General features: G+C 45.3%; 3 protein-coding genes across 10 annotated transcripts in view; 1 reads left to right on the top strand and 2 right to left on the bottom strand.

Annotated features, from left to right (window-relative positions):
• Narf (nuclear prelamin A recognition factor) overlaps nucleotides 1–11,398 on the bottom strand; it is a 21,848-nt gene extending 10,450 nt beyond the window's left edge. For both annotated transcript variants that reach the window (XM_059272327.1, XM_059272328.1), the window contains exons 1-3: nucleotides 6,243–11,398; nucleotides 5,004–5,084; nucleotides 1,666–1,809 (exon numbers count right to left, since the gene is read on the bottom strand). In XM_059272327.1, the coding sequence (XP_059128310.1) occupies nucleotides 1,666–1,809; nucleotides 5,004–5,084; nucleotides 6,243–6,380 (363 nt within the window). In that variant the 5' untranslated portion in view covers nucleotides 6,381–11,398. The remainder of the gene's footprint in view (nucleotides 1–1,665; nucleotides 1,810–5,003; nucleotides 5,085–6,242) is intronic.
• On the top strand, nucleotides 6,190–25,848 carry LOC131918059 (cytochrome b-245 chaperone 1). Of its 5 annotated transcripts, XM_059272338.1 has the most exons (10): nucleotides 6,190–6,511; nucleotides 18,150–18,244; nucleotides 18,741–18,914; nucleotides 19,435–19,555; nucleotides 20,931–20,972; nucleotides 21,430–21,503; nucleotides 22,393–22,489; nucleotides 23,648–23,792; nucleotides 24,111–24,250; nucleotides 24,398–25,848. In XM_059272338.1, exons 4-9 carry the CDS (start codon nucleotides 19,471–19,473, stop codon nucleotides 24,229–24,231), a joined length of 564 nt encoding a protein of 187 aa, XP_059128321.1. In that variant the 5' UTR covers nucleotides 6,190–6,511; nucleotides 18,150–18,244; nucleotides 18,741–18,914; nucleotides 19,435–19,470; the 3' UTR covers nucleotides 24,232–24,250; nucleotides 24,398–25,848. The 5 variants fall into 5 exon arrangements, with proteins under 5 accessions (XP_059128321.1, XP_059128320.1, XP_059128317.1 ...); XM_059272337.1 differs by having other exon boundaries at nucleotides 19,402–19,555; nucleotides 24,111–25,848; XM_059272334.1 differs by having other exon boundaries at nucleotides 6,191–6,511; nucleotides 24,111–25,848.
• Nucleotides 20,450–26,987, bottom strand: part of Hexd (hexosaminidase D) — a 24,059-nt gene continuing 17,521 nt past the window's right edge. For 2 of the 3 annotated variants that reach the window (XM_059272329.1, XM_059272330.1), the window contains exons 12-13: nucleotides 26,830–26,919; nucleotides 20,450–26,211 (exon numbers count right to left, since the gene is read on the bottom strand). In XM_059272329.1, the coding sequence (XP_059128312.1) occupies nucleotides 26,007–26,211; nucleotides 26,830–26,919 (295 nt within the window). In that variant the 3' untranslated portion in view covers nucleotides 20,450–26,006. Of the gene's footprint in view, nucleotides 26,920–26,987 lie in introns of all 3 variants that reach the window. The other variant, XM_059272331.1, reaches the window with a different exon arrangement.

Here is a 26,987-nt window from a genome sequence, read left to right as displayed (position 1 = left end):
TCTTGGTGTGGTGGTGAGTAGTTGACCTATAATCTTATCACTCAGGAGATGGGAGCAGGAGGATCAGCAGCACATCTGTATACCTAGGCCTCCAGTGTTGTCTATGAGGCTCCAGATGGGGCTCATTATCTGCAGATGAAATGCAGGATGACAGGGATATCGACAATAAATTACTAACAAAATCCAATTTAGAAGTAAACTTAAAAGCATTTCTACTAATGTCCAAAGGAAGGTTTTAACCAGTACTACTTATCACCATTGTTACTTTGTACCAGTTTATCCAAAAACAAGATGTACAAAACTTCTGTCATGGCAGCACATGCCTATACTCCTAGCACTGTAGAGGCTGAGACAGAGGAATAGAAATTTTGCGACCAGCCTCAGATATATATTAGACACTGTCACACAACACAAAAAGGTAATGATTACAAAATTGAATTTTTTCTTCTAATAAACTTATAAAACTAAAATACTTTGGCAAATCAGTCATATGCTAAGTTTATAAAATGCCATACACAAAACTGACACATTAACCATAGAATTCCAACACACCTACAAAAATCAACATTGTGGAATGTAGCAATAGAATGTAATATGTTTTGCAAAGCATCAGTGAACCCCATCACATCAAGAACAAGTTGCAGATACAAAGAATCAAGGAGCATTGACACACACTGATGGGGCAGATCCTCGGGTCATAGCTGGCTGGCAAGTACCCTGGATATTTTATCTATCTATCTATCTGTCTGTCTGTCTGTCTGTCTATCTATCTATCTATCTATCTATCATCTATCTGTCTATCTATCTATCTATCTATCTATCTATCTATCTATCTATCATCTATCTACCATCTATCTATGCTGGCTAGTTTTATGTTAACTTGACACAAGCTAGAGTTATCTGAAAGGAGGGAAACTCAATTGAGAAAATGTCTCCATAAGATACAGCTGCAGCAGGGCTGGAGAGATGGCTCAAAGGTTAAGAGCACTGGCCTAAGTTCAATTCCCAGCAACCGCATGGTGGCTCACAACCATCTATAATGAGATCTGGTGCCCTCTTCTGGCTTGCAGGCATGCATGCAAGCAGAACACTTTAAGAAAAAAAAAAATCCAGCTGCAGGGCATTTTCTTAATTAGTGATGGATGGGGGGGGGCCTATTTTGAGTGGTGCCTTCCCAGGCTGGTGGTCCTGGGTTCTATAAGAAAGCAGGCTGAGCAAGCCATGATGAGCAAGCCAGTAAGCAGCACTCTTCCAGGAGCATCAGCTCCTACCTCCAGGTTCCTGCCCTGTTTGAGTTCCTAACTTGACTTTTCCTTCAATGATGCAATAAGATGTGGAAGTATAAACCAAATAAACCCTTTCCTCCCAAACTTGGTTTTGGTCATAGTGTTTCATCACAGTAATAGTAACCCTAACTAGGACTTTATCATATCTATCTATCTATCTATCTATCTATCTATCTATCTATCTGTATTGAGGATTGAACCTAGTACAAGTGTTCTATCAATGAGCTATTCATTCATTCATTCATTCATTCATTCACTCATTCATAAACAAGGTCTTGTTAAGTTGCTCAGGGTGGTCTTGAACTTGCAATTCTCTTGCCTCAGTTTCCCAGTAGTTGGAATTACAGGCCTGCACCATCAGTTCCAGCAGACACCATACCTTATTAAGATTCAAGACATGGAAGAAGTCCTTGGCACTCTGCTGGGAAAGCTGGACTCCTTCCTCCACGGTCACACAGCTGTCACAGGCCAGGCAGTCACTCAGAAATATCTTCGCATCTGCCAACTTATGGAATTCTCCCTTCTAGGAAAGAAAACGGTGTTAACACTGTTTCTTTTCTTTTCGGGTTTTTTTTTTTTTTTCTTTCTTCAGTTTTTTGAGACAGGGTTTCTCTGTGTAGCCCCAGCTGTCCTTGAGCTCTATCTGTAGACCAGGCTGGCCTTGAACTCAGAGATCCACCTTTGTTTGTGGTCCATGCTGTGGTTTTTTGTTTTGTTTCGGTAGCATCGTTTCTTTAGGGAAGGTAAATGCATAAGCACAATAAAGAAAAGAATCTACACTTAACATGGAGACAAAGTCAGGCCTGAAGCGTCAGAAGGAGCTACTGGGCAACGGTCTCTGTTCTGAACAGTTCACGGCAGTGGAGGCACATGTCACGGCACAGGCCCCTGATGGCACTTAGGTTCATGCAGATGACAAGCAAGGGTAAACTAGCCCCAGTGTTATCGTGTGGAAAGATGATACTCCTGCCTGCTGTAAACTGGCCTAAAGGCTATCTCCATATCCTCTTCTTCCACCCTTCCTCTCCAGTGCCCATGAACAAGCCTCATGTTTCCCTGCCTAGCTCTTCCAGCTCCACACTGCTGAGCAGACTTGCTTGAGGTTTCCTCCTGTATGCAACACAGACCTCAGCTCCCAGCTCTGAACTGCTGGTGATCATTTCTGGCCCACCTTACCTCAATAAAGGGAGACTGATCATCTGGATGCTGGAACTCTATGACCTTGGTCCCTTTAACCCCATTTTGTATTCACCCCTGTGCCCCACTCTGGCTCTTTTTGGTCCCCAGAGAAATCTACTAAAGCACAAGTCACATTTCCACTGCTCAAAGCCCCTGACAGCACTCTCTCAGAACAGGGTCCACAGCACAGCTTTTGCCTGCCCCTGCCCTGCCCCACCCTCCCGGCCCACGGGCTCACATTCAGCCACACTGACTTTGTTCTTGAGTTCTTTCACAGGGAATATTCCAAATGAGCTCTCACTCACCTATTGGCCCTAACAGAGCTGGCATCCTGAGATTTATTTTCAGTGCCCACTAGCACAGTGTCAACTCGCTTGTCCCTTCCTAATGACCTCACAGAGGTTGGCATTTTATGTTCCTTATGCTCCCCGGCCCCTCTAAGAGCCTAGAAGGTGCTTAGGTGCTAGAGGTGTAGGTGACTTACACACCCCTCCTTGCAAGTGCAAGGCTCTAGGTTCAAACTGTATTAGTGAAAAATAAAATAAGCCAGGTGATATGGCACATGCCTTTAATCTCAGGACTCCTGAGACACAGAAAGAATCATTGAGCTTAAGCCCAGCATGGTTCCAAGCCATAGGTATACATATGTGACCCTGTCTCAAAAAGAAAAATAAATAAATAGAAGCTGGGGATGGCTCAGCAGTTAAGAGCACTGGCTGCTCTTTTGAAGACACAGGTTCAGTTGCCAGCATCCATGTAGTGGTTAACAACTATTTGTAATTCCAGTTCCAGGGGATTCAAACATCCTCTTCTGACATCAATGAACACCAGGCATTTATATGGTGCAGACATCCATCAGATGTTCCATTCTATTTTCAATTCTAACCTTCAGGGCCCAGTCTACCAACTCCTCCCCAACACCCCTCAGCCTTTTAAAAAGTATGTCCAGCCAGGCAGTGGTGGCACACACCTTTAATCCCAGCACTCAGGAGGCAGAGGCAGGCAGATCTCTGTGAGTTTGAGGCCAGCCTGGTCTACAGAGTGAGATCCAGGACAGGCACCAAAACTACATAGAGAAACCCTGTCTTGAAAAAAAAAAAAAAAGTATGTCCACACTAAACTACCAAGGTGCTGGTTAGACTGTGTTCAAACTTATCTCATCCTTACCAGAACCCTGGGAGAGAAGAAACCCAACTCCCCACAACACTGATAAGAAATAGGGCCACAAAGTATTGTAGGTTTATTTCATTTTTTTTTTTTTTTGGAGACGGAATTTTGCTGTGTAGTCTAAGCAGGCCTCAAACTCATGACACTCTGCCTCTACTTCTGAAGTATGTACTAGCATGCCAATGGGATTAGATTTCTTTCCAAAGTCATACAATAGTGTTGACATTAGGGAGCAGTCCTGCTGTCTAAACTGACACACGACTCCAGAGGCCACTACTCTTGGTGCACTGCTCTTCCCCAAAGGCTTAGTCTCCAAAGCACAATAATGCACACAGGAGAGCCAGAACTATGCCCATCAGATTAAACAGTACATCAGAACTACTAAATCTAAGAGGAAAATCCTAGTAACCTATTTCTCCCATGTTATTAATTCTCCACTTATATAAAAAAGCTGTTTTTTTGTTTTGTTTTGTTTTTTTGTTTTTTACACTAACAGCTTGCTTGCTTGCTTGCTTAATAGTGGGATGGGGGAAAAGGGGGCGAGTCATGGCATATGTGTTGTATAGAGGTAGTAGAAAGGCAACTAGTGAAAGCTGGTTCTCTCCTGTCACCTATGTGTTCATATGTCACATATAGGTCTTGGGAATCAAGCTGGCATCCTGAGGCTTGGTGGCAAGTGTCTTTACTAGCTGAACTACCTAACTAGCTCTAAAATCAATTTGTTTGTTTGTGATTGAGCTTAGGGCCTCAGGATAGCTAGCCAAGCACTCTATCAGTTGACTTAAATCCTTAGTTATTGTTTTTGAGACAAGGTTTCATGTATAGCTTAGACTGGACTCAAACTGAGACTCCAGAGGTATGCCACGATGCCTGACTAGTCCTAATATTTTCTAAGAGAACAGTGACTGTAACTTTCTCTGTGAATCCAGAACATAGCAAGACACATGCAGAGGCAAATGCCCCTCAGAGCATGAAGTAGGTCTAAAACCCAGCGCAGAGTGTGATACAATAAGTACAAATAAGCATCATTACTAGCTAAAACAAGAACTGAACTAAAGAAACAGCAATTTAAACACCAAGCTTAAAGAATCATGAAACTTGAGTTATATCTTTCCACATGTTACAGAATCTAAGTTCCTTTCATTTTATAGAATACAGCTTTCAACAGTGCACCAGGATGATGCTATTTCTCATGTAGTACCTGGCCTGGTTTGAGATGACTCAAGACTGTCCTATACATGGCCCTTACCACTTTTTACTTCTATCTTTCTTAGAGCAGTGAAGTGCAAGGTGATATGAATGTCTAGCGGGAGAAAACACAGCAGCAGCTACTCCACTCACATTAGGCTGACAACTGAAATGTTTACTTGCCTCTTCATTCTCCTGGGCTGGACTTGATACATCAGTGGACACATTCTCCTGGTCATCAGTTTTTGATTTTTTACTACATTCCTTAAAAAAAAAAAAAAAAAAAGTGGGGGGAATGACAAGGAAATGTTAGAAGGGGAAAATTCTTCTTCTTTATTTTATTTCAGCTTTCTTTGAGATCATGTCTTTCTATATAGCCCTGGAACTCACTATGTAGAACAGGCTGACCTCAAACTACTCACAGAGATCCTCCTGCCTCTGCCTCCTGAGTGCTAGAATTAAGGTGTGTGCTACTATACCAGATTTAAAGAAAAAAAAATGAGATAGGTTGTTGATAAATTGCACTGTCTAACTTTGAGTACATGATCTCCTGGCTCAATCTCTCAATCACAGGTATGTACCACCAAGCTCAGCCAATAATTTAGTGTGATTCTCTTCATTACCAAAAAAAACCCCAAAACATATCCTGAGCAGTTAATCTTACTTCGAGAAACCATTTCTATAGAAATAAAATCATTCCTATTTAAGCATGGATACACAGAAACACAAGCTGCGTGCACACACACACACACACACACACACACCTCCATCTGCATTGTTTTTGATAATTAACAGCAGAAGTGATATAACCTTAATGAGTACAAGAACACTTAGATGTGGCTATCACACAAAAATACAGGTGATTCCCTGAAAGATGTTTACTTACCACTTATGGTGGTAATTTAAAAAGAACAACTTATGGGGTGTTTGTATATGATACAATCCCTAAAAAAAAAAGATTCCTGCACATGCCATGCACCACACGGATATCACCATGTGGCAGCAAGTGTGGTGGTTGTCAGTCGCTTCAATCACCTAGTGGAGCAGGACAGGAAGGCTTGTGCTTAATTCCTTCTCCACTTGTTTTCACTGATACTCTAAGTATGCAAGTTTGTTGTCCTTGTTTTAATGTAAGAGCCGCTCAATGCATTTCTGATCACTTCATTAATCGTTTACTTCCACAGCAGGGTGCCAGGACTGGGATCGGGCACTGGCCTCAGAACAGTAGCTTCCACGACTAGTCAGGTGGTGCACCCGCCCGCAGTGGCCTACAGCCAGCTCGCCACCCAGTCCTCGGCAGCCAGGTGACGGCTATCAGAGACTGACATAACAGAAAGGAGGGTGCACACCGGTCGAGCCCGACACTCAGCACATTTTGCAGTCTTGGCTTTCGCACCCAGTCCCACCGGATGCCGCACTCACCTTTCGTGTGCAGTGCTCACACTTCATCTGGAGCAGGACTGGCGGGAGGCCGACGCACCCCAGCTGAGCGGAATAAGGAAGACTGGAACACCGCCGCCTGCAACTGGCTAGCGACCCGCGACCCTTTGTTGTCTTCATCGGCGGTGGCCCCGCCCCCAGGACTGGGGTAGACCAATGAGAGAGTCGAAACAAAATGAGCCCCACCCCTGGACCAATGAGAAGAGTACGAGGGCAATATCCGCCTAGGCCAATGAGAGTGCCTGGAAGTGGTAAGCCCCTCCCTAAAGCCAATCAGAAAGTGGGGGAGGAGCTTGTCTTTGGGGGGAAAGTTGACGGGCCGAAGCATAATCTCCAGTTATTTTTTTGCTGGCGGTGAAAGCGGTAATGGTAGGTGTATGAGGCAGAAAAAACGCGCTGACCGAGTGGAGGAGGCGGTCCGCAGCGACTGCAGAGCGCCTTTCGCCGAGGCGCAGCCTGGCCAGCTCAGTGAAGTCAGTGTCCTAAACTCAGTTCTACTGCAGCTCCTCGAGGGCGGGGTAGGCGCCGCCCTCTGTCACCGCCATGACCATCCAGCAAAGTCTCACGTAGGCTGGTGCGGCAAAAGTGCACATGCGCAGTAGGCTTGCGTTGCTTTGTGAGTTTGGCTGAGCGTGGAGGGAAGACCAAAAGTAGGCTGACCTTTAAGTTTGGCATGGTATTATACCATATATCACTTACAATTAAGAAAGTACTAACATTTTGCTGGACGTGGTGGCTCAAACTTTAATCCCAGCACTCGGGAGGCAGAGGTAGACCAATCTCTAGTCTACAGAGCGAGAGCAAATTCAGGTAGGATAAGCAAGCATGTTAGAGAAGGTTTGTAATCCCAGTACTCAGGCGGTTGAGGCAAGAGAATGGTAAAATCAAAGCCAACCTATCCTACCCTGCTACTTGTCTCAAAGGCAGCCCAAAAGCCTCATTCTTTTGTTGTGGCATTGGAATCCAGTGGGAAAGACCAAAGACTTAAACTCAATTCAAATTTAGATTAAATGAATTTATTCTTACTGCTACCAGAGGGATGGCAGCCTTAGAGCCAAAGAGCATGCCAGAAGGGGGCTAAAGGAAGGGTTTGTAAAGGTGGATATCAAAGGTGTACATTACAGTTATCTAGGGAATCCACAGCTGGGCAAGAAAATTGTTTTACTCCCCTCATTACGAAAGCAAAATGCAAGCAGTTAATCCCTCATAGCAGAAAAACACTATTATCTCCCCACCCCCACCCTTTTTTCCCCCTAGCATCCATATGACTGGCAAGAAAAAAAAAATCCCTAGCTTCACTTCTGGGGATTGAGTACCCTCTTCTGGCCTCTGCTGGAGGCCACAGACGCACACATGCTAGCAAAACACTCATAAAACAAAAAGAAGTACATTTATGAATTTAAGTGTTGCACTAGTGCCCGCGCTACCACCACCCGTTCACCATGTCCGAGCGAGGGGCTGTGGATCAAAAAACAGCTGTTAATTCACAGGGAGATAAAGGATCAGGGTTGCCCTTTAAGACATCATACAAAGGACAAAGTTGACCTGTTGGAATCTTTAAAGTGGACCAAAGCCAGAAAGGTTTTGAAATCATTAAGCGTGCGTAGCTGATCCATATGCAGAGTAATCTTTTGTGGATGTATGCCTGTGCGTAATAATTCATGACCTAAATAATGATAAGGAAAGGATACCTGTACCTTTTCTGGGGCTATCTGTAAATTAGCCAGGCTAAGAACCTCTTGTAATTTAGAAAAGGCATCAAAAACAAGTTTTTTATCTTTAGCAGCCAATAAAATATCATCCATATGGTGAATTATATAAGCATCTGGAAAAGCTTTTCGAGCTGGAGCTATGGCCAAAGACACATAAATTTGATATATAGTAGGGCTATTGGCCATTCCTTGGGGCAGAACTACCCACTGATATCTCTGATAAGGTTCTTTAAGATTTTCTGAAGGAACACTAAAAGCAAATCGAGGACTGTCCTCGGGATGCAAAGGAATGGTGAAGAAACAATCCCTCAAGTCAACCACAATTAAATGCCAATGTTTAGGAATTGCCACAGGAGCAGGCAAGCCAGGCTGTGTTGCTCCCATGAGAAGCATGGTTTTATTTACAGCTCTAAGATCTTGTAATAGCCTCTATTTTTCTGACTTCTTTTTAATAACAAATATAGCTGTGTTCCAAGGTGAAGTGGAAGGAAAGATATGTCCAGCAACTAACTGTTCCTTAACTAAAGCGTTTGCAGTGTCCAATTTTTCTTTAGTAAGGGGCCACCATTCCACCCATACAGCATCATCACTTTTCCAAGTGATTCTTATCAGTTGTATTATCAGAGGCTGCTGTTCATTGACCCCTATGGAAAAGACCCTAATCCTCTAGTATCCCCAGGACATCTAGTAACACAACTTTTGTCTGCCACAGGGAGTGGGTCTCCTTGCAACATTTTCCCTAAGCCTCTGCCCGGGGCAGTAACCCTGACTTTTCAGCATCTGTTGTACAGGCTGTGTAGTAAGCACTGCTCCCATACCTTCTAATACATCCCGTCCCCACAAGTTCACTGGAATGTCAGGTAGCACAAAGGGTTGAAAAGTTCCTGCATGACCTTCCTCATCCTTCCAATTTAAGAGTAGCCTGCTCTATAATGGCATCTGAGCTGTGCTGATACCTTGTAGGTTAGAGGTGGAATCTTTAAGGGGCCGTGCTTTGGGCCCGTGTTTTATAGAGATGACTGAAGTGTCAGCACCAGTATCTAAAAGACTCTGAAAACTGTGGATCATTAATTTTTAAATTTAGCATGGGTCTTTGTTCTAAAGTGGAAACCCAGCAGACTAGAGGGCCTGTAGAGCCAAATCCACCCTCACCTCTATGTGCTTTAAGAAAAGGATTATTAGTTTGAAAGCAAGACATCAAAAGTAATTGTGCTATGCAAGCACCCTGGGGAATAACTGTCACCCCCTTACCAGCCTCAACCATGATTCTAATTTTTCCTTCAGAGTCTTCATCTATCACTCCTGGAATTACTCTACTACCTTGCATAAGAGCACTATTCCTGCCCAGAATCAGACCTAAAGACCCTGCAGGTAGTGGGCCCATGACTCCAGTACTGAGAGCCTGGGGGCCCATTTAAGGTGTTAATACTGCTCTGGCGGAGGCGCAGAGGTCCAATCCTGTGCTTCCAGGGGTGCCTCTGATAAAGTCTTGGACAGAAAGGGATTCCTTCGAGGAATGAACTGGATGGCATGGTGGGAAACTGGGGTTGGGACAGGTGTATCCAGGGCTCCATACACCGTACTCCTCCAGAATATTTCCCCCTTATGGCTGAAGCCATTACCTGTCCTATGATGTGATGCCCATCTATATCTCTACATAATTTAAGATAATCATTTAAGCTCTTATTTTTATGAGGCCTAATGGCCTCCTTGCAATATTTATTGGCATTTTAAAAGGCCAATTGCTTTATTATAGGCATGGCTTGATCAACATCCCCAAATACTCTCCCTGTTAATTGAAGCAGGCAATCTACAAATTCTGCAAATGGTTCTAATGGCCCCTGAATGACTTTACATAGTTGTTCACCAGCAGCTTTATTAGGCAGCCCTTTCCATGCTCTGGTAGTGGCTACGCTAATCTGTGCATAAACTGTGGGATCATACAAAATTTGTGCTTGTAAAGTGGCATACTGCCCTATACCCGTGAGCATCTCAAGATTACGATCCGGGAAGCCTGCAGCGGCATTTCTATTAGCTGTAGTTTGACAATGAAACTCACTCCTCCAAATTAAATAATCCACCCCCAGAGAGAGCAGTGCAACACAACTGCATCCAGTTGCTAGGGGTACAATTTAAGGCAGAAAAAGATTCAAGTATAGCTGTGGTAAAAGGAGCATGGGACCCATATGACATTACAGCTTCCTTAATCTGTTTAATGCTTTTAAAATCTAGGGGATCGTGTTCCCTTTGCCTCTAACCTTGAGCATTTTGAGTCTCTATAACTGGGTAAGCAACTCCCCCCATTAACCCCTCTATGAGTGTGGAAGGAAGGACCTCTGTGTTGCAAAAGTCAGGGTTACAGGCTGGAGGTCTATCCTTGTAAGAAATCTTCTGTGATTTCCCTCGTAAGCATCTCGTATCTTTTTCTAATCTGACTTCTACATCATCACCCTCTGAAGACGACTCTGCAGGGTGAGAAACATCAGAAGTTTGAAGGGATATGAAAGCCTCCTCTATCTGAGACTCCTCCAACACAGCTTTAGCTTCAGTTAATTGTTCTTGAACTTTGACATTATCACTAAGCAACACATCTTTAACCAAGTGCCACAAAGAAAAAGTAGCTAAGGGTATGGAATCAGGCCCTTCTTTATGCAAATATTTTTGTAAGTCAACCTTGACCTGTTCCCAATCTGGTATATTAAATCCCCCAGAGACCAGAAACCAAGGACTAACATTCTGGAGGATGTGAACAAAATCTTTAGCCATCTTGCTCTTAACTACAGTGCCTTGCTGCCTCAGCAGTCCAATTAACTGTTCCTTGAGGAGCGACTGTGAGCTAGCTGCACCCATTTCAATTCAATTCACCCTTACCTTCTCTTTTCTTTAAAATGCTGGCCAGCCTTACTTTTGGGTGTCCATCAGTGACATCCCTTCTTTCTTGGATCTCGGTGGGAAATAAACACTGATTGGCCGGTAGCCAGACAGGAAGTATAGGCGGGGCTAACAGAGAGGAGAATTGAGTGAACAGGAATTCTGAGGAGGAGACTTCCTGGAGCCGCTGCCAGGACAAGCAAGATGTAAGGTACCAGTAAGCCAGGAGCCACATGGCAAAGTATAGATTAATAGAAATGGGCTAAGTATAAGAGTAAGAGCTAGACAATGATAGGCCTGAGCTAATGGCCAAGCAGTTTAAATAATGTAAGCATGTGTGTGTTTATTTTATAAGTGGGCTCCGGGACTGGTGGGACTTGGTGGGACCCGGTGAAAAAGGCTCTCCAGCAACACTTACCTTCTCTTTTCTTTAAAATGCTGGCCAGCCTTACTTTCGGGTGTCCATCAGTGACATCCCTTCTTTCTTGGATCTCGGTGGGACTTCCATTTGCTGCAGTAGCGCCCACGCTACCACCACCCGTTCACCATGTCTGAGGGGCTGTGGATCAAAAAACAGAGACAAAAGACAGCAGGTCATTCGCCTCAGCAGAATGCCGAATGCCATTTATTGAAGGAGGGAGGAAACCTTAAATACAGGCTTACAGCACAATGGAGGAACCCCGGAGGGAAGAAGTTCGCTATCGAATGTTCTATCTTGCATCTAAGCTGTTTATACCAAATGCAGGATACACGAACAAAGAACCTCCGGTGAGCATTCAGGAAGAAGGAAACCGGCAGGGAATCAGCATAGGGAAGACATCTGGTCAAGGTCAGCAAGCAAGGCAACAGCTACCCAAAATGGGGGGCCAGGGCCCTCATTTAAGGTCCAGTGAAATGATTAGCAGGTCAAGGCACTTGTCAACAACCTAACAATTTGAGTTCCATCACCAGCCTACCTCTGCTGCCAAAGCAGTTATGTCATCACCTGTCGCCAGGTGCCTTTCCACTGCACTTGGCTCTTATCTCTCTTGCCTCTCTCATGTCCCCACTCTGACACGGACTTTTGCCTCTCACCCAATAAACCTCTTGCACTAACTCTGTTGCATGTGGTGTGTTTGCTTAGGCATACCTTGGCAGGGCCCATCAAAAGGTACCCACTTCACCTTTCTTTTTTATTTATCATTACACCCAGAACTCACATAGTGAAATGGTGAAAGGAGAGAACTCCTGCAAGTTGTCCTCTCTTCCACTTAACACTATGAATACATACAAACATACAACATAATAAAAAATTAAATATCATTGTAGATTTAAGTACCTGATTTTTAGTTCACTAAAATTATTCTTAGTGATGTATGGGTATGGGCAGTAACCTGAGAAGCTCGAGATTCCATCTCCAGAACCAAAACCTGTTCTGCTTCAAAGGCTATTTTTTGTTGTTAGTCTCTTCCTCTCTTCTGTATCTTTGGTAGTTTTTCCGTGTGTGTGTGTGTGTGTGTGTGTGTGTGTGTGTGTGTGTGTGCATAGATGCACATGGGTAAGAGTTAGTTCTCTTCTACCTTCTTGGTTCCAAGAATCAAGCTCAGATCAACTTCAGCAGCTTAGCCATTTCACTGATCCTCTTGATTAACTGCAGGCTTAGGTACGCCTAGGAAAGGGAATTCCCTAAAGATGTCTTCACCCCCAGAAAGCAGGAAGTAATTTTAAGAACACAATGCCCACATTCCCAAGAGGTGGGGTGGGTGTGTTTTGGTCGTTTAATGAGTTATGGATATTGTCATTGTTTACAATGGTTGGTTACAAGTTGTTAATTGTTAATAGTCAAAAAAAAAAGCTAAACAAAGGAGAGTAGATACAGGGTTCTTGTTTTAAAAAAAAGAAAAAGAAAAAAGAAGATATAGAAAAGGGTAGATCATTGAATCTACTCTGAAAAAAGGGAAGATATAGAAATGATAAGATAAAAGGCAGATCTTTGGGTCCACTCAGAAAAGAAAAAAAATAATGTATATGATAAGATAAAAAGGGAGATTATTGAATCTACTTTTAAAAAGGAACTAATTCTTTCAAAGAAGATAAGCAATGAATTTTTTTATTTTATTTAAAAATATATTTATGTATACATTATCCTGTCTGCATGTGTCCTTGAAGGCCAGAAGAGGGCACCAGATCTCGTTATGGATGGTTGTGAGCCACCATGTGGTTGCTGGGAATTGAACTCAGGACCTCCGGAAGAGCAGTCAGAGCTCTTAACCACTGAGCCATCTCTCCAGTCTGAGCAATGAATTTTTTTGTCTGGATTTGTCAAATGTTAATGGACTGGACATTGTTAATGTATATAATGGAGTTTTTTGTCTGAATCTGTCAAATGTTAATGGACTAGACATTGTTAATGTAATTCTTGATTGTATATATTGTGTGTACCTATTGGATGTAGTATTTCTTTTTAAATTTTAGACAAAAAAGGGGGAATGTGGTGATATTGTGTTCCCCAATATACATTTTTTTAAAGATTTATTTATTTATTATATATACAGAAGAGGGTGCCAGATCTCCTTACAGACGGTTGTGAGCCACCATGTGGTTGCTGGGAATTGAACTCAGGACCTCTGGAAGAGCAGTCAGTGCTCTTAACCTATGAGCCATCTCTTCAGCCCCTCCCCAATATATTGTGAACACTAATAAACTTATCTGGGGTCAGAGAACTAGATATAGAGGCCAGAAAATGGTGGCACACACACCTTTAATCCTAGCATTCCGAAGGCAGAGATCCGTCTGACTCTCTGTGAGTTCAAAGCCATACTGGAAACAGCCAGGCATGGTGACACATGCCTTTAATCCCAGGAAGTGATGGCAAGAAGCAGAAAGGTATATAAGGTGTGAGAACCAGGAACTAAAGCCTGGTTAAGCTTTTAGGCTTTTGAACAGCAGTTCAGCTGAGATACATTCGGATGAAGACTCTGAGGCTTCCAGTTTGAGGAAACAGGATCAGCTGAGGAATTGGTGAGGTGAGGTGGCTGTGGCTTGTTCTGCTTCTCTGATCTTCCAGTATTCACCCCAATACCCTGGGTTCAGGTTTGATTTTATTAATAAGACCTTTTAAGATTTGTGCTACAATTTATATTGTCCTATGTTGTCATTATAGCTCTGGAAGTGGCTAAATTACAAATTTTACATAGCCAGCATCAATTGTTCAGTTTCATTAAGCATAGAGGCTGGATAAACAATAAAACTACCTACACTGAACCAATACCATGGTCAGCTTGTTTTCTATCTACTCTCCAGATTTTCAGCTACACTCAGAAGGCAACTAGAGTTTCTGCATGCAACTGCTCTATTACTAAGCTCTACACCACAGAACAATTTTAGCTTACTTCATAAGTACTTTAAATGTTACAGCTCTAAAGAGAAAGCTTTGAAGGGACACTAGCCCATTGGAGCATGTGATTCTGGCAGGCCTTAGCCTGTAGTTGGAAGGTTTCTCCGGTCCGCTCCTGCCCAGCCCAGCCTGGCCGTGGTCCTGCAGCCGCTTATAAAATAATCACTCAGAGGCTTAATATTATTTACAAACTGTATGGCCTATGTCAGGCTTCTTGCTAGATAGCTCTTATAACTTAACCCATTTCTATTTATCTATAAGTTGTCATGTGGCCATGGCATTACTGGTACTTTCATATCTTGTTTCTCCCGGCAGTGCTGGTGTCTCTCTAGACTCTGCCTTTCTCTTTCCTGTCTCCTTCCTTGGATTTCCTGCCTGCCTTTAAGCTGCCCAAAGCAGCTTATTTATTAACCTATGGGAACAACATATATTCATAGTGTACAGAAAGACATCCCCCAGCATTGTCCGTCTTCCCCATTCCCTCTGCCTTTCGAAAAAATCATTGGATTACATTACTAAAGCTAGCCACCAAGATCTAGTACCTTATTTGACCACTTCCTCCTCCTGAGGCTGGCTAGCAAAGTCCAGCAATCAAAAGCCCCTTTTGGCTCACCTAATTAACATGCTCAATTAAAATTAAACACCTCATCCTAACATGGGGTTTCCCCCTTTACCTTTATAAACCACCATTTGTCTATGGGTCACATCTGTCTACTTTCTATCCAGAGGCAGTCCTTTGTTCCTCTGGGACAAATACCCCTACTCCCTTTCCCTATCTCCTTCCCCTTCTCACCTATCTCCTTTATCACTGAATCCTAGCCCATTCTAACACAGACCTCCCCTTTTTATCCTCTTAAAAATTACACCTGCAAGGTCATTTGCTGCTGTTTTCTGCCTGAGTCAGAAAGCAGCCACTTTGACTTTTCTTCCTCACTTAATAAAGGATCTCTCTGTGAAAACAGGCATTTGGGAGTGGTTTGTGCCTAATCCATGGGTCTGGGAGGAAGCCCCCACTATTGGGTGGGTGGGTGGTCTCCTTCAGTCTTCCCCAGTGGAAGTGCTACAGCTCTACTCTGAGGGGATCCCCAGTGCCCCTGTTACAGCTTGAAAGGCTTCCCCAGTGGAGGTGCTGCAGCTCTGAGGGGAAGATTCCCCAACAGAAGTGTTAGAGCTCTGAGGAAAGAAAGAGGTTGCCCTATGAAGTGCTGCAGCTCTGAAGGGAAAAGTATCCTGGCAGTTTCAAGCCAAGGAATACCACAAAGTCACCACAAATCTCACACAAGAGATTTGTTGGGAGAAACGCAAGAGGGTTATTGTCCCTGCTCAGGTGAGAAGCAGCAGGGAACCGAGCAGGAGACAGGCTTCTATAGGGTTTCTTGAGGGAGGAGATTTCCAGGGTAAGGATTGATGGGATTTAAAGCCAAGCCCAGGGATAGGTGGAATGTCTAGCTAAGGGATTGATGGGTTTTCCTGCTCAGGAATTGGTGGGGTCTGGCAGTTTTTCAAACCTGGAAATGGGCTCAGATCTTTTACCCTACAGGTACAGGCAGAGGTGTCACCTACAGCAAACCTACTAGGAGAAATAATGTATTACTAGTCTGTGTGACCTCCAAAGTCAGTGACTTAAAAATTAACCAAAAGCAACTGGGTGCAGTGGTACATGCCTTTAATACCAGCACTTGAGAGGAAGAGGCAGGAAGATCTCTGTGAATTTTGTTTTATGTGTATGAGTATTTTGCCTACATGTATGTATGCAGGCCAGGTTACATGCTTTCCTGGTACCTGGGGACATCATAAGAGGGTTGAGAGTTGTCATATATGTGCTGGAAACCAAACCAGGTCCTCTGCAAAAGCAACAAATGTTCTTAACCACTGAGCCCACTCTCCAACCCTAGTTGTGTGTGTGTGTGTGTGTGTGTGTGTGTGTGTGTGTATGTATGTGTGTGTGTGTGTGTGTATGTATGTGTATTTCCAGCTGGCCTAGAATTCTGGGTTCTAATGCCTCTGCCTCCCAAGTGGTGTGCTGGAATTAAAGGAGTGTGCCATCACCAACAGGCCAAAGCTGGATTTTAAAAGGAGACAAAGCAGAAAGAATTTAGGTACTGAGGAGGATTGAATGCAGGTCATTGTGCATTCTACCTTTGAGCTACACCTCCAGTTCTCTTTTTACTTATTTTGAGATAGGTCTCACTAGATTGCCCATACTGGCCTTGAACTCACTCTATATCCCAAGTTGGCTTAGAATTTGTGGAGCAATTCTCTTCAGCCTTCCAATACTGGGGTTAGAAGCCTATATCAAAATCTCTCTCTCTCTCTCTCTCTCTCTCTCTCTCTCTCTCTCTCTCTCTCTCTCTCACACACACACACACACACACACACACACACATATTGACAAAACTTCTAGGGTTTTGCATCACATAACAAACAAATTTAAAGAGAACAGTAAAGTAATAGAAATCTCAGCTCTAGCATGATGTTCTAGCACCCAAAGATCACTTTACGTGTGTTGGAGGCAACTACAAAACTAAAAGCTCCTGCTTTTAGTGCCACTGTAGTTATTGTGTGTTAGGTCTCCAAGAAACCAGGGACAAAATGCTAACTGAGGTGCCAATTAACATATCAAAGCAGATGCTGGCCAGGCTCTCAGTGAGCACCTGTCACAGAATCCCTCCTCCTCAGCATTTCTCATACCCTCCCACTACTCTAAACCTCTCCACCCACTGCACTTCCCTTCCCTTCCCCAGCTTTTCTTTTCCTATAAACCCCAGCCATTTTGGCTTCGCCGCCCTCTGTGCTCTCTTGACTTCTTGTGCCCTCTGCCATTTTGGTCTTCTTTTGTCTCCCTCTCTTCTCTTTCCTCTCATGGCTCAGTCTATTCTGCTGGCCCTGTTCAGTCTGGCCTCTTCTAGATGCCTCTGGTTGTGCTTTTCCTCATATCTATAATAAAAACCTCCTCAAATTCCATTTATTTTACATCTTTTGTTAGACTGACTCCAGGTAGTCCATGTTTCCCATGCTGTCCTAGTGTAATCTATCATTTCCTTAAAATTCCAGATCCAACCAGGTGGTGGTGGTCCATGCCTTTAGCCCCAGCACTCCAAAGGCAGAGGCACAGGCAGGAGAATTTCTCTGAGTTCGAAGCCAGCCTGGTCTACAGAGGACTTCCAGGGCAGCCAGGGTCACACAGAGAAGCCCTGTCTCGATAAACAAACAAACAAACTGAAGGACGCAGGCAGAAGCATCCTGGCCTGACTTACTGCCATTTCCGAGTCAGACCCCTTTTCACCCATTGGGTGAAACAAAGTTCAGGTTCTCAAACCCTAGGGGACTTTACTTCTCTAGAACATTATGGCTGTTCCTAACAACAGAAAGAACAAATGAATTTGATTGGTTGGACTGAAAAGTTGACAGTGATGGAACATTCAAGGAAGCTTCTAATCTAAATCCTGATTGGTGAAAATTATAACTGTAAATTGGTAACACATGCTTGTGATTTTGTGCTTAAATACTTGTTCCAATTGGCATTTGGGGTAGTGTTCCCGAGTCTATTCTGTGGCCCTGATCCATCAGTCTCCTCCCCTTCCCCCCTTCTTTTGTGCTTCTGTGGTGGTATTATGTTCCCCAAAATATTGTGCACCCTAATAAACTTATCTGGGGTCAGAGACAGAACAGCCACTAGATACAAAGGCTAGAAAATGGTGGCACTCACACCTTTAATCCTAGCACTCCAGAGGTAGAAATCCCTCTGGATCTCTGTGAGTTCAAAGCCACATTGGAAACAGCCAGGCATGGTGACTCACGCCTTTAATCCGAGAAAGTGAGCCTTTTATCCCAGGGAGTGATGACAGAAAGCAAAAAGATATATAAGGCGTGAAGACCAGGAACTAGAATCATTTGGCTGGTTAAGCATTTGGCTGGTTATGCTTTTAGGTTTTGAGCAGCATAGTTCAGCTGAGAGCCATTCGGATATGAGGACACAGAGGCTTCCAGTCTGAGGAAACAAGATCACCTGAGGAATTGGCAAGGTGAGGAAGCTGTGGCCTGTTCTGTCTCTCTGATTTTCCAGCGTTCACCCCAATACCTGGCTCCAGGTTTGATTTTATTAACAAGACTCTTTAAGATTCCTGCATCATGCTTCCCTAACCTTGCCTTGAGGTAACCTCTGTGTCTGCTTGGGTTGATTCGGAGCCTCGGACCACAACAAAATAATAAAGTCCGATCCACTTCTCAGACTCCTAAACCACGTCCACATGCTGGTCGGTAGGATACCGCCTTGAGTGATGCCATTCTTGGCAGGCCGGAGGTTAAATTATGTTGCCCCATCCACCGTGCCTGCCCTCCAGTACCAGGCCCCGCCCCAGTGAGGCACAACTCGGGCGTAATCACTCAGTCTCCACCCCTGGGAAGTCCCTACCCTGTTCTTAGTCCGGAAGTCTGTGGGACAGAAGTCCGGAAGTTCGAGTGGTGGTTCCCTAGTTCGCTCCGGCTAATTTGGTACGCTTTCCTCTATCCCGGCGCAAGTGTGTGTCCCGAGGCTTTTCTGGTTCCGACCCGCTGTGCTTCCTTCCCGTTCTCATGTTCCTGCCTGTGCGGGTCATTGCTTGCAGACCTGGATCGGGCCCACAGCAGATTGAGCAGACCGGGCGTGTGCACTCCGGAGGAGCGAGCGGAACGGGCCGCTTGTGGAGCTTGTTGGTAACTGAGGCCAGGGGGAGGCAAATTGTGCACCTAACTAGGATTCTTGAGGATGTAGGTTACGAAGCTTGAACGCACCTGGGTATCCAAGGAGCTACTCAAAACTGGGGCTTTGGAAGTTGTTTCCATGGGTCTTGCCGCAGTGTCCCATAATTCGGATGCATTTGGGCCATAGTTAGTATGATAGCAGAAACTCAAGACACAGTAGCACTTTCAGTTCCCTTTCTTGGTAGGAAGAGTTTTTGGAAGACTTGGTTAAGGTGCCGGAAGCCTGAGAGTTGCTGGGGGCTAACAGAACAACTTCAAGACGAGGGTTCGGTCACAGAAAGGGTTCCCAGATATGATTGTGGCTTGGAAATGAGATCAGGCCTCACTTTCTGGGCTGTGTAGTCCCTGTGCCCATACATAATTGTAAGTTGAGACGGTCTCATGGAGAAAAGAGTTCAGAGTCGCCTGACTAGACTGATGAGGCGCTCCCTGTGTGCAGTGGTTGCAGGCTTCAGCTGTGTGTCTTTCCCAGCCTGCTCTGCTGTGAAGTGAAGCCCAGGTTCCAGGGATGTACATGCAGGTGGAGACTCGAACCAGCACCCGCCTCCATCTGAAGAGGGCTCCAGGCATCCGGTCTTGGTCCCTGCTGGTCGGTAAGGCTTTCCAATTTTACCATCTTAAATCTTAAAAGTGATGCAAACAGTTTCTTTGTATTCTATTAGAGGTCCCTCAATACAAGAACTTGATAAGCATGTTTTATTAATCTTAGTGTGCCTTTTCTTTCAGATGATATGCAGGGTCCTCTTGCATACTGGGCAACCTCTCTTAACACTGATATGCATTCTCAGCCTATCTGCTTTCTTGAGGTCACTAGTGTTTCTTCCATGTGACAGGTGATCACAGGTTCACATTTCTCCTCTTCCCTGTCTCCTTCCCCTTCGTAAGTGCACTTAGCCTCCTGGACTTCTCCCCCATCACTGCCTATCAGAAGTCTCTTGCATCTCAGGGACAGCTGCACTTGTGTTGGCTAGGCTGTACAGAGTCTGAGGTGAGGCACTGGCTGTGACTTAGCAGCAGCGTCTCTGTAGTCTGTCCTTATGATTTGTGAAGGTCCTCATGACGTTCTGTATGTTATGCTCTGTGTTGTGTTATAATTCTCTATGTAGTCTTGTCTTCATTCCTCATCACATGTAGGAAATACTTAAATCTGGGTCATTTGCATTTTTCATTTAGTTGCAGACAAGTCTGGTGAATGACATGGATATCATATCCTGTTTTTTATTTATTTTTATTTTTTAATTATATGTGTATGTGTATCTATGTATGGGTCTATGCAGGTGCATATAGGTGCCCATGGAGTCCAAAAGAGCATTAGCTCCCTAGAGCTGAAGTTACATGAGGTTTGAATGGCCTGACATGAGTATAGGAACCAAATGTTTGATGGACTTTTCTTTGGGCCGCCAGCTCATAAATAACGAAATGGAAACTTATTATGAAAGTTTGGCCTTTAGCTTAGGCTTGTCTCCAACTTGCTTTTATAACCTGCTTCTATTAATCTATGTTCTGCCACGTGGCTTTTTTACCTCTCGTCCATTCTGTATATCTGACTAGCACTGTTGCTGACATCTGAGTACCGAGATTCATCCCGATTTCCTTTTGCTGCCCAGAAGTCCTGCCTAGCTACTCTCTACTGCATAGCTATTGGATATTCAGCTCTTTATTAAACCAATCACAGTGACACACCCTCACATGGTGTGATAAAATATCCCACAACAGTGCTGAGAACTGAACTGGGGTCCTCTGCAAAAGTAGTATATATTCTTAACTAATAAGCTATCTTTCCAATTCCCTTGTCCCTTATTTTTAAACAAACTTCTTGGCTGTGTCACCAACCCTGCACTATGTAGCCTCTACTTGCTGCCCCTGAACATGTCCTGCCATGAGACAGGCCTGCTTGCTAGGGCTATAGCACTACGAAGAAGTGGGACTCCCCTTAGCTACTTAACAAGATAATCCCTCTCTTTACAGGAATATTATCCACTGGCCTGGCTGCTGCCTATTACAGTGGAGGTAAAGTATGCTATCCCCTTCAATTTCCTTGTACTTGGAAATGAACAAAACAGTCACCTGTGAGCAGTCCTGGTGTGTGTGGCCTTTAGGGTGGCCTCTGCCTTGCCTTGTGAGAGATGACCGCAGCCAATGTCTTGCATCTTAAATTTCTTCCTGTTATAAAATACTCTTGGAAAGAAGTTCTTTAGCATTTATTTGCTTGCTGCCTTGCTATAGGAAGGAATCATGTGTCCCACCCTCCATGACAAGGCTATATAGATCTACCTATCTCTTAGGTGGACTTAGGCAGAGTTTGGGAAACACATGTCACCAGTGACCCAGGCAGGTACAGAAGCACAGTTGACTACGCCTCTAACCTGAGCTGAAGGAAGGAAAGGCTGGGCTGGTGGGACCCTCATATGGACACATCACCTTGGCTTCTTTAGCTAATGGGCTGATATACTGTGTCTGCTTGCAGATAGTCTAGGCTGGAAGCTCTTCTATGTCACAGGCTGCCTGTTTGTGGCTGTACAGAACTTGGAGGACTGGGAGGTAAGATGGTACAGTAGCACCCTTCCCATTTGGAAGCATCTGTCCCAGTCCAGAGGCACTGGTTACCTGGAGTCAGCCCTAGACTCTTGTAGAAGCTACTCATAGCTTTTCACCAGGTTCTGTGTTGTGTGTTGTTTTTTTGCAGGCTTGCCTCAAACTCAAAAGTAAACTTACTGCTTCAGCCTTCTGATAGGCATAAAGCACCACACTCAACTCACAGAAGTTCTTTTTTTCCTGGGGTTGTACAAGTCTGCATTGTCCCTTGGCTGGACTGGCTGCATAGGGCAGGGACCTGTGAGAACATTCTGCTAACTCACAATTGGACCAGCTCCCAGGTCCTGAAGTTCAAGGGTTGGGGCTTCCTCTGACCAACTAGGACCTTACTGTAGGCCTAAAATAGTTGAAAGGAATCAGCAGAACCGGAGCCTGGGAAAAGTCAGCCTTTGGGGAAGTCCCCTACCCTTAGCTTTGGCCCTCTTAGAACCCTTGAAGCTGCCTGGCCCAGGCTTCTGCTTTTTGCTTAATGGCCTCATTGCCAACCTGTCCTTTTGTCCTTTCATTTACCCAGTACAGAGGGATGAACTTTAGGCCTCATACCTGCTGGGTAAGTGTTCTACCACTGAGTTAGATAGCCAGCCTGGTCTTGTTCTCATGCAAAGAGGAAAGGGAACCTACTCCATCTGCTCTCTCTCCTGTGCTCCTTGCCCACAGAAGTACAAGAGGTCAGACACAGAAGTTGGTTCTGGAAGAGAGCCCTGGAGTCTTTGGGGGTTGGTTTTCCACTGGGCATCTTGAGTATTTGTGCCAGTGTGAGTGGGGGGGGGATGATGTCTCAGCATAGCTTGGCCCTCTTCCTGGAGTTGTGTGGTTAGCATACATTGGTTTGCAGGAAGCCATTTTCAACAAGAGCACTGGGAAGGTCATCTTAAAAACATTCAGCCTCTACAAGAAGCTGCTGACTCTTCTCAGAGCAGGCCATGACCAAGGTAAGATGTGGGTAAAGGCTTGGGGAGGTCTGGATGGGTCACCTACTCAAGGAATGAGGGTCCCCCAGACATATCGTGGCTTGCAGGGTGGGATCCAGGCAGATATCTCATCCCAGGTTTCAGCCTATCAGGAAGGATGGAAGCTCCTCATTAGCTCTCTGAGGTTGGTGAGGGTAGTAGGAGTCAGTCACTCTGTCAGGTAGACTAGCAGGGAGTCATCCTGTTCTTCAGGAACCACTTTGCCTTTCACAGACCCAAGTCCTATATCTGATTCCTATCAGCTGTGTTAGCCATGCAGCGAGAGGATGGTCAGAGGAAGTCCCTAACCCTTGAACTTTTGGGCCTGTAAGCAAGCCTAACTGTGAAGTAACAGAAGGTTCTCACAGGTCTCTTCTCTCTGAATTCAGCCCAGGCATTGTGCATTACAAACATGCAAGTAACTGCGTGTGCATCCCACAGGATCTTCAGTAGGCTTTTAACATAAGGAGTTAGGCCCCAAGGACTTCAGGCCTTTAACTTGTATGGAGTGCTGGCAGTATATATCCAAATGTAGCATTCAAATGTGGTAGTATACAGCCAATGAAGACCAGAGCAGGTTTGTGGGGATGTGCATTAGTGCACTGGCTGAACTACCCCAGGCTGCTTGTTGGGAGCCCTGACACACCTGAGAACCAATCCCCACAGGCAGCAAGCCACCGGGTTAGCCCCGTGTCACTGACAGTGGAATGATCTCATAGGTTTCCTAGTGGCTCTTGGGAAAGCAGTATCAGCCATACATTAGTTAGCAATGGTTTTCCTGTGCAAGGAAATAGCAGGGCTACTCTACTGGAACCAGATAAGTTTTCCAGCCTTAGGTAAAATTAGGCAAAAAAGGTAGCTTGAAGATGGCAGCTTGGGCTTAGTGATCCCTGCTGTAAGATTGCTCAGGCCAGCCAGCTTCTTTCTGCCTAAAACTGCAGGAGTGATGAGTCCCCTGGGGGGTATTCTTATCCAGAAGTTATTCTGGAGCCACAGTCCAGAATGTGGAATAGCAATTATGTTTGTCACTAATGCCACTTCTACTGTTCAGCAGAGCTGGGCATCCTGAAACAGGCTGTCCTACAGCATAGGGTGAGAGCATAGGGATGACTGTTCATCTGCAAACCCTTCTGTCCCCAGTGGTGGTCCTGTTGAAAGACATCCAGGATGTGAATGTGGAGGAAGAAAAGGTCCGTTACTTTGGGAAGGGTTACACCGTGGTGCTCCGGTTTGCAACAGGCTTCTCCCATCCCCTTACTCAGAGTGCAGTCATGGGCCGACGCAGGTAAGGGTGGTATAGAGCAAGACTGGGCTATCCTTTTGGGTTTCTCATTCAGCAGGGGAGAAGCTGAATGTCTGTAGATAGGAATATGGGGCTGCAGGAAGGATGGATGTACTTAGGAGTAGCTTTGCCATGGGTATCTGTAGGGGAGGCAACAGAACAAGGTTGAGGTCTGTTAAGAGTAGGGCTGAGGCCAGAGATACTGGGCCCATTTGGGACCCCTGGGGTTCTTGTAGATATATGGTAGGAGATGAGACAGTGTGGGTCTTTTGTGGTGTGTTACCTTTGCCATGGTGACCTACTTTCTTGATTCTGGCCTAGTGATGTGGAAGCCATTGCCAAACTCATCACTAGCTTCTTGGACCTGCACCGCCTGGAGAGCCCCTCAGAACGGTCACAAAGCAGCGACAGTGAAGCTGATGGCCTGGGTGACCAGAGCTGACATTGTGGAATGACTGCTGGTAAATGTCACCCATTTCTGACATGTCTCCAACTGACTTGCCAATTATGAAGGTGCAGGCAGATCTTGGGCACCTGCCTATGGGTCCTTGGGCAGTTCTTGTGTGGACCACCTGCCTTTTGCTTGTTTATGCTTCTATGCTTTGCAGAACCATGGGCTGGATATCTTCCACAACCCAGATGCAGGAGGTTGGTGCTATCCAGAGGAGGGCAGGATCTCAGAAATCAGCGCTTTCTCCAGTTAGACTGCAGCTCTGGCTTAGGCAGCACAGCCTGGTTTGGATAAGCTCACCCAAGGGCATCTGAGGTATAAGATGCCAGTCTTTCTTCAGCATAGGCCTAGTGCCTGCCTTCAAGAGGTCTTGCCACCCCAGGCTATTGCAGTCAAGACTCCACTTCATAGTGAGACACCCACATGCATGTAAGGAGGACCCACTCTTTCTGTGTGCATAGTGGTTTGGACTTGTTGCTATAAATCCTGATGTCTCCTCTCCTTGACCATCCCTTCTCAAGATAGACATTTTGGTGGTCAGGGGCTTCCCCGAGGGCAGCTCTGAATGCTGGATGCCTGGGTGCTGCCGGGCTGCAGAACTCTCAGAGAAACCAGAGTGCTGCTGACTGCCCTGTTCCTGCCTAGACCACTTGTCTGAGATCCCAGCAGTGTTGCAGCATAGTTGTTAGGAAGGGAAGGCTCTCCCAACCCAATCTGGGAAGAAGCTGCTAGTGGAGGAAAGGCCACCTCTTCTGGCATCCTGTAGCCTTTAAGACCTGGGAGCTCCTTTACAGAAATTGGGTCTTAGCCTCTCAAGCCTTGAAAAGACCTGAAGAAGATAGGCATGTGATACACACCCCTATAAATCTCAGCCTTAAGAAGTGGGGCAGGAAGAAAGTTCAAGGCCAGTCTGGGCCACTGCCTCTTCTAACAGAAGTTGGTACCAGCCACTGATGGTTCTTTTCTGTTCTTCTAGTCTTTTTCTGAGTGGACTCAAGTCTCTCAAAAGTACAGTGTCCACTAAATTCCTAGCTTGGCTTCTAGGCCTGAAAGCTGTGGACCTCTGGTCTACACACAGCCCCCCTCAAAAGTTGTGTACTCATGCCTGGCCAGGGAGAACTGGGAAACTGAGGAGTTATATAGACAAAGAAGTCAAGGCAGCCCTGAGGCCACTGTACTTGGGCTGAGCAGGAATAGTTAGGCCAGAACCCTTAACAGATTTTCTTTGAAGTGACTACTACCAGTTCTGACTTGGGGAACATGGTCCCTTGAACATGCCAAAGTGAGCTTTTTAAATGGTCAAGTTAGAGAATTTTTTTTTCCACAAATGAAAAGTGTGAAATAATAGCTGTTGGCTTTTGGCTTGTTGCCTACAGACTCTTAAGGTACTTTAGACAAGGGAGGAGGATTCTGTTTCTTGGGTGCTGTCATATCCCCTTCCTATGTTTCCCAGTGTTGGGACTCATTCCTCGGTAAAGGAATGAAGCCCTCTATAAGCCAGGGTGGTGGTAAAACGCTGATCCAATTTTCTGTTAGTGGGACTTCTGCTTCTACTGTTTGTTTGATTTTTTATTTCATAATTAAAAAGCTCTACATGCAGATTGCAAATGAGTCTCCATGTGCCTTTTTCTGTTTTCAGCTTTGCCCAAGGTTACTGTTTATACAGTTTGGGAGCCTATCTGCACATGTGTCCAGGCCCCACATTGGCTGGGCACTGAGGCAGGAATCTTGGTGTTGTCCAGGCTGATAAACAGAGCCCCAGCCCTTTAGGGGTTCTGACCTGTGTCCCAGCCTGAGCTGGTGGGGGGTGGCAGTGGGGCAGCCTCCCCCAGGTCCTGCAGTAGACCCTGCAGTCGCTGCATACTTGGGAGCACATTCTCCTCTAGCCACTCCTCTATGGTGTCCGGGTAGAAGGCCAGCTGCAGGGCCACCTCCAACTGCTGCACAAGGTTGCTCCACCTGCTCAGAAGGCTGAGGGCAACAGCAGCCATGAGCTTGACTTGATGAGAATTCCTGTTAAGGCTCAAGTTTACATAGCTAAACTCATGTCCTCAGCCCCTAGAGTCAGTACTGTTCCATGCCTCAGTTTACCATTGGAATGAAATAAATGAATGATTGGTCACATTTTAACAATCAAAAACCACTATCTGGCATGAGGGTCATGCTGTTGGCAGCATGTTGCACTCAGTGCAAGTGTATTCTTATTAGCCCAGCTTAGAGTCCTGAACCAGGGGAGGACACAGGCTGCCTGGGGCTCCAGCAACAAGGGCACTCAGCTAGGTTGCACCAGGGAGTTAAAGGGCCAACATGGACTCTAGGTAGCCTGATTCCAAAGATGAGCCTTGGGTCAGGCTGAACATATGGTTGATGATCTGTCTCAGGCCAGGAAGCACTTAGCTGCTTGCTAATATTAGGAGCAGTGTTATTGAACAGTGGCCTATCAACTGATCCAAGATCTACAGCTGCAGTACCTGGAGCACTTGTCTTGCCTTAACACTGATAACCATATCATTGCTACTGTGTGTGTTCATAAAGGGACAGGGTGTTTCAGAGGCTGAACACTTGGGAGGATGAGATGATGGTGGCTACCTGAGTGCCTCTGGCTGTATGTGCTGGATCATAACTGGGTGAATAAGCTTCCGCCTGCGATGGTAGGGGCTGAACCAGCCAGTGACATACCTGGAGCAAATCCAGACAGTGTTAGTGGGCCAGTAGTGGCTAGGCGTTAACTGTGGGGGAAACTTAAG

Source organism: Peromyscus eremicus, chromosome 8a (genome assembly GCF_949786415.1).
Source record: "Peromyscus eremicus chromosome 8a, PerEre_H2_v1, whole genome shotgun sequence".
NCBI lineage: Eukaryota > Metazoa > Chordata > Mammalia > Rodentia > Cricetidae > Peromyscus > Peromyscus eremicus.
This window is presented reverse-complemented; position numbering and strand designations above follow the sequence as displayed.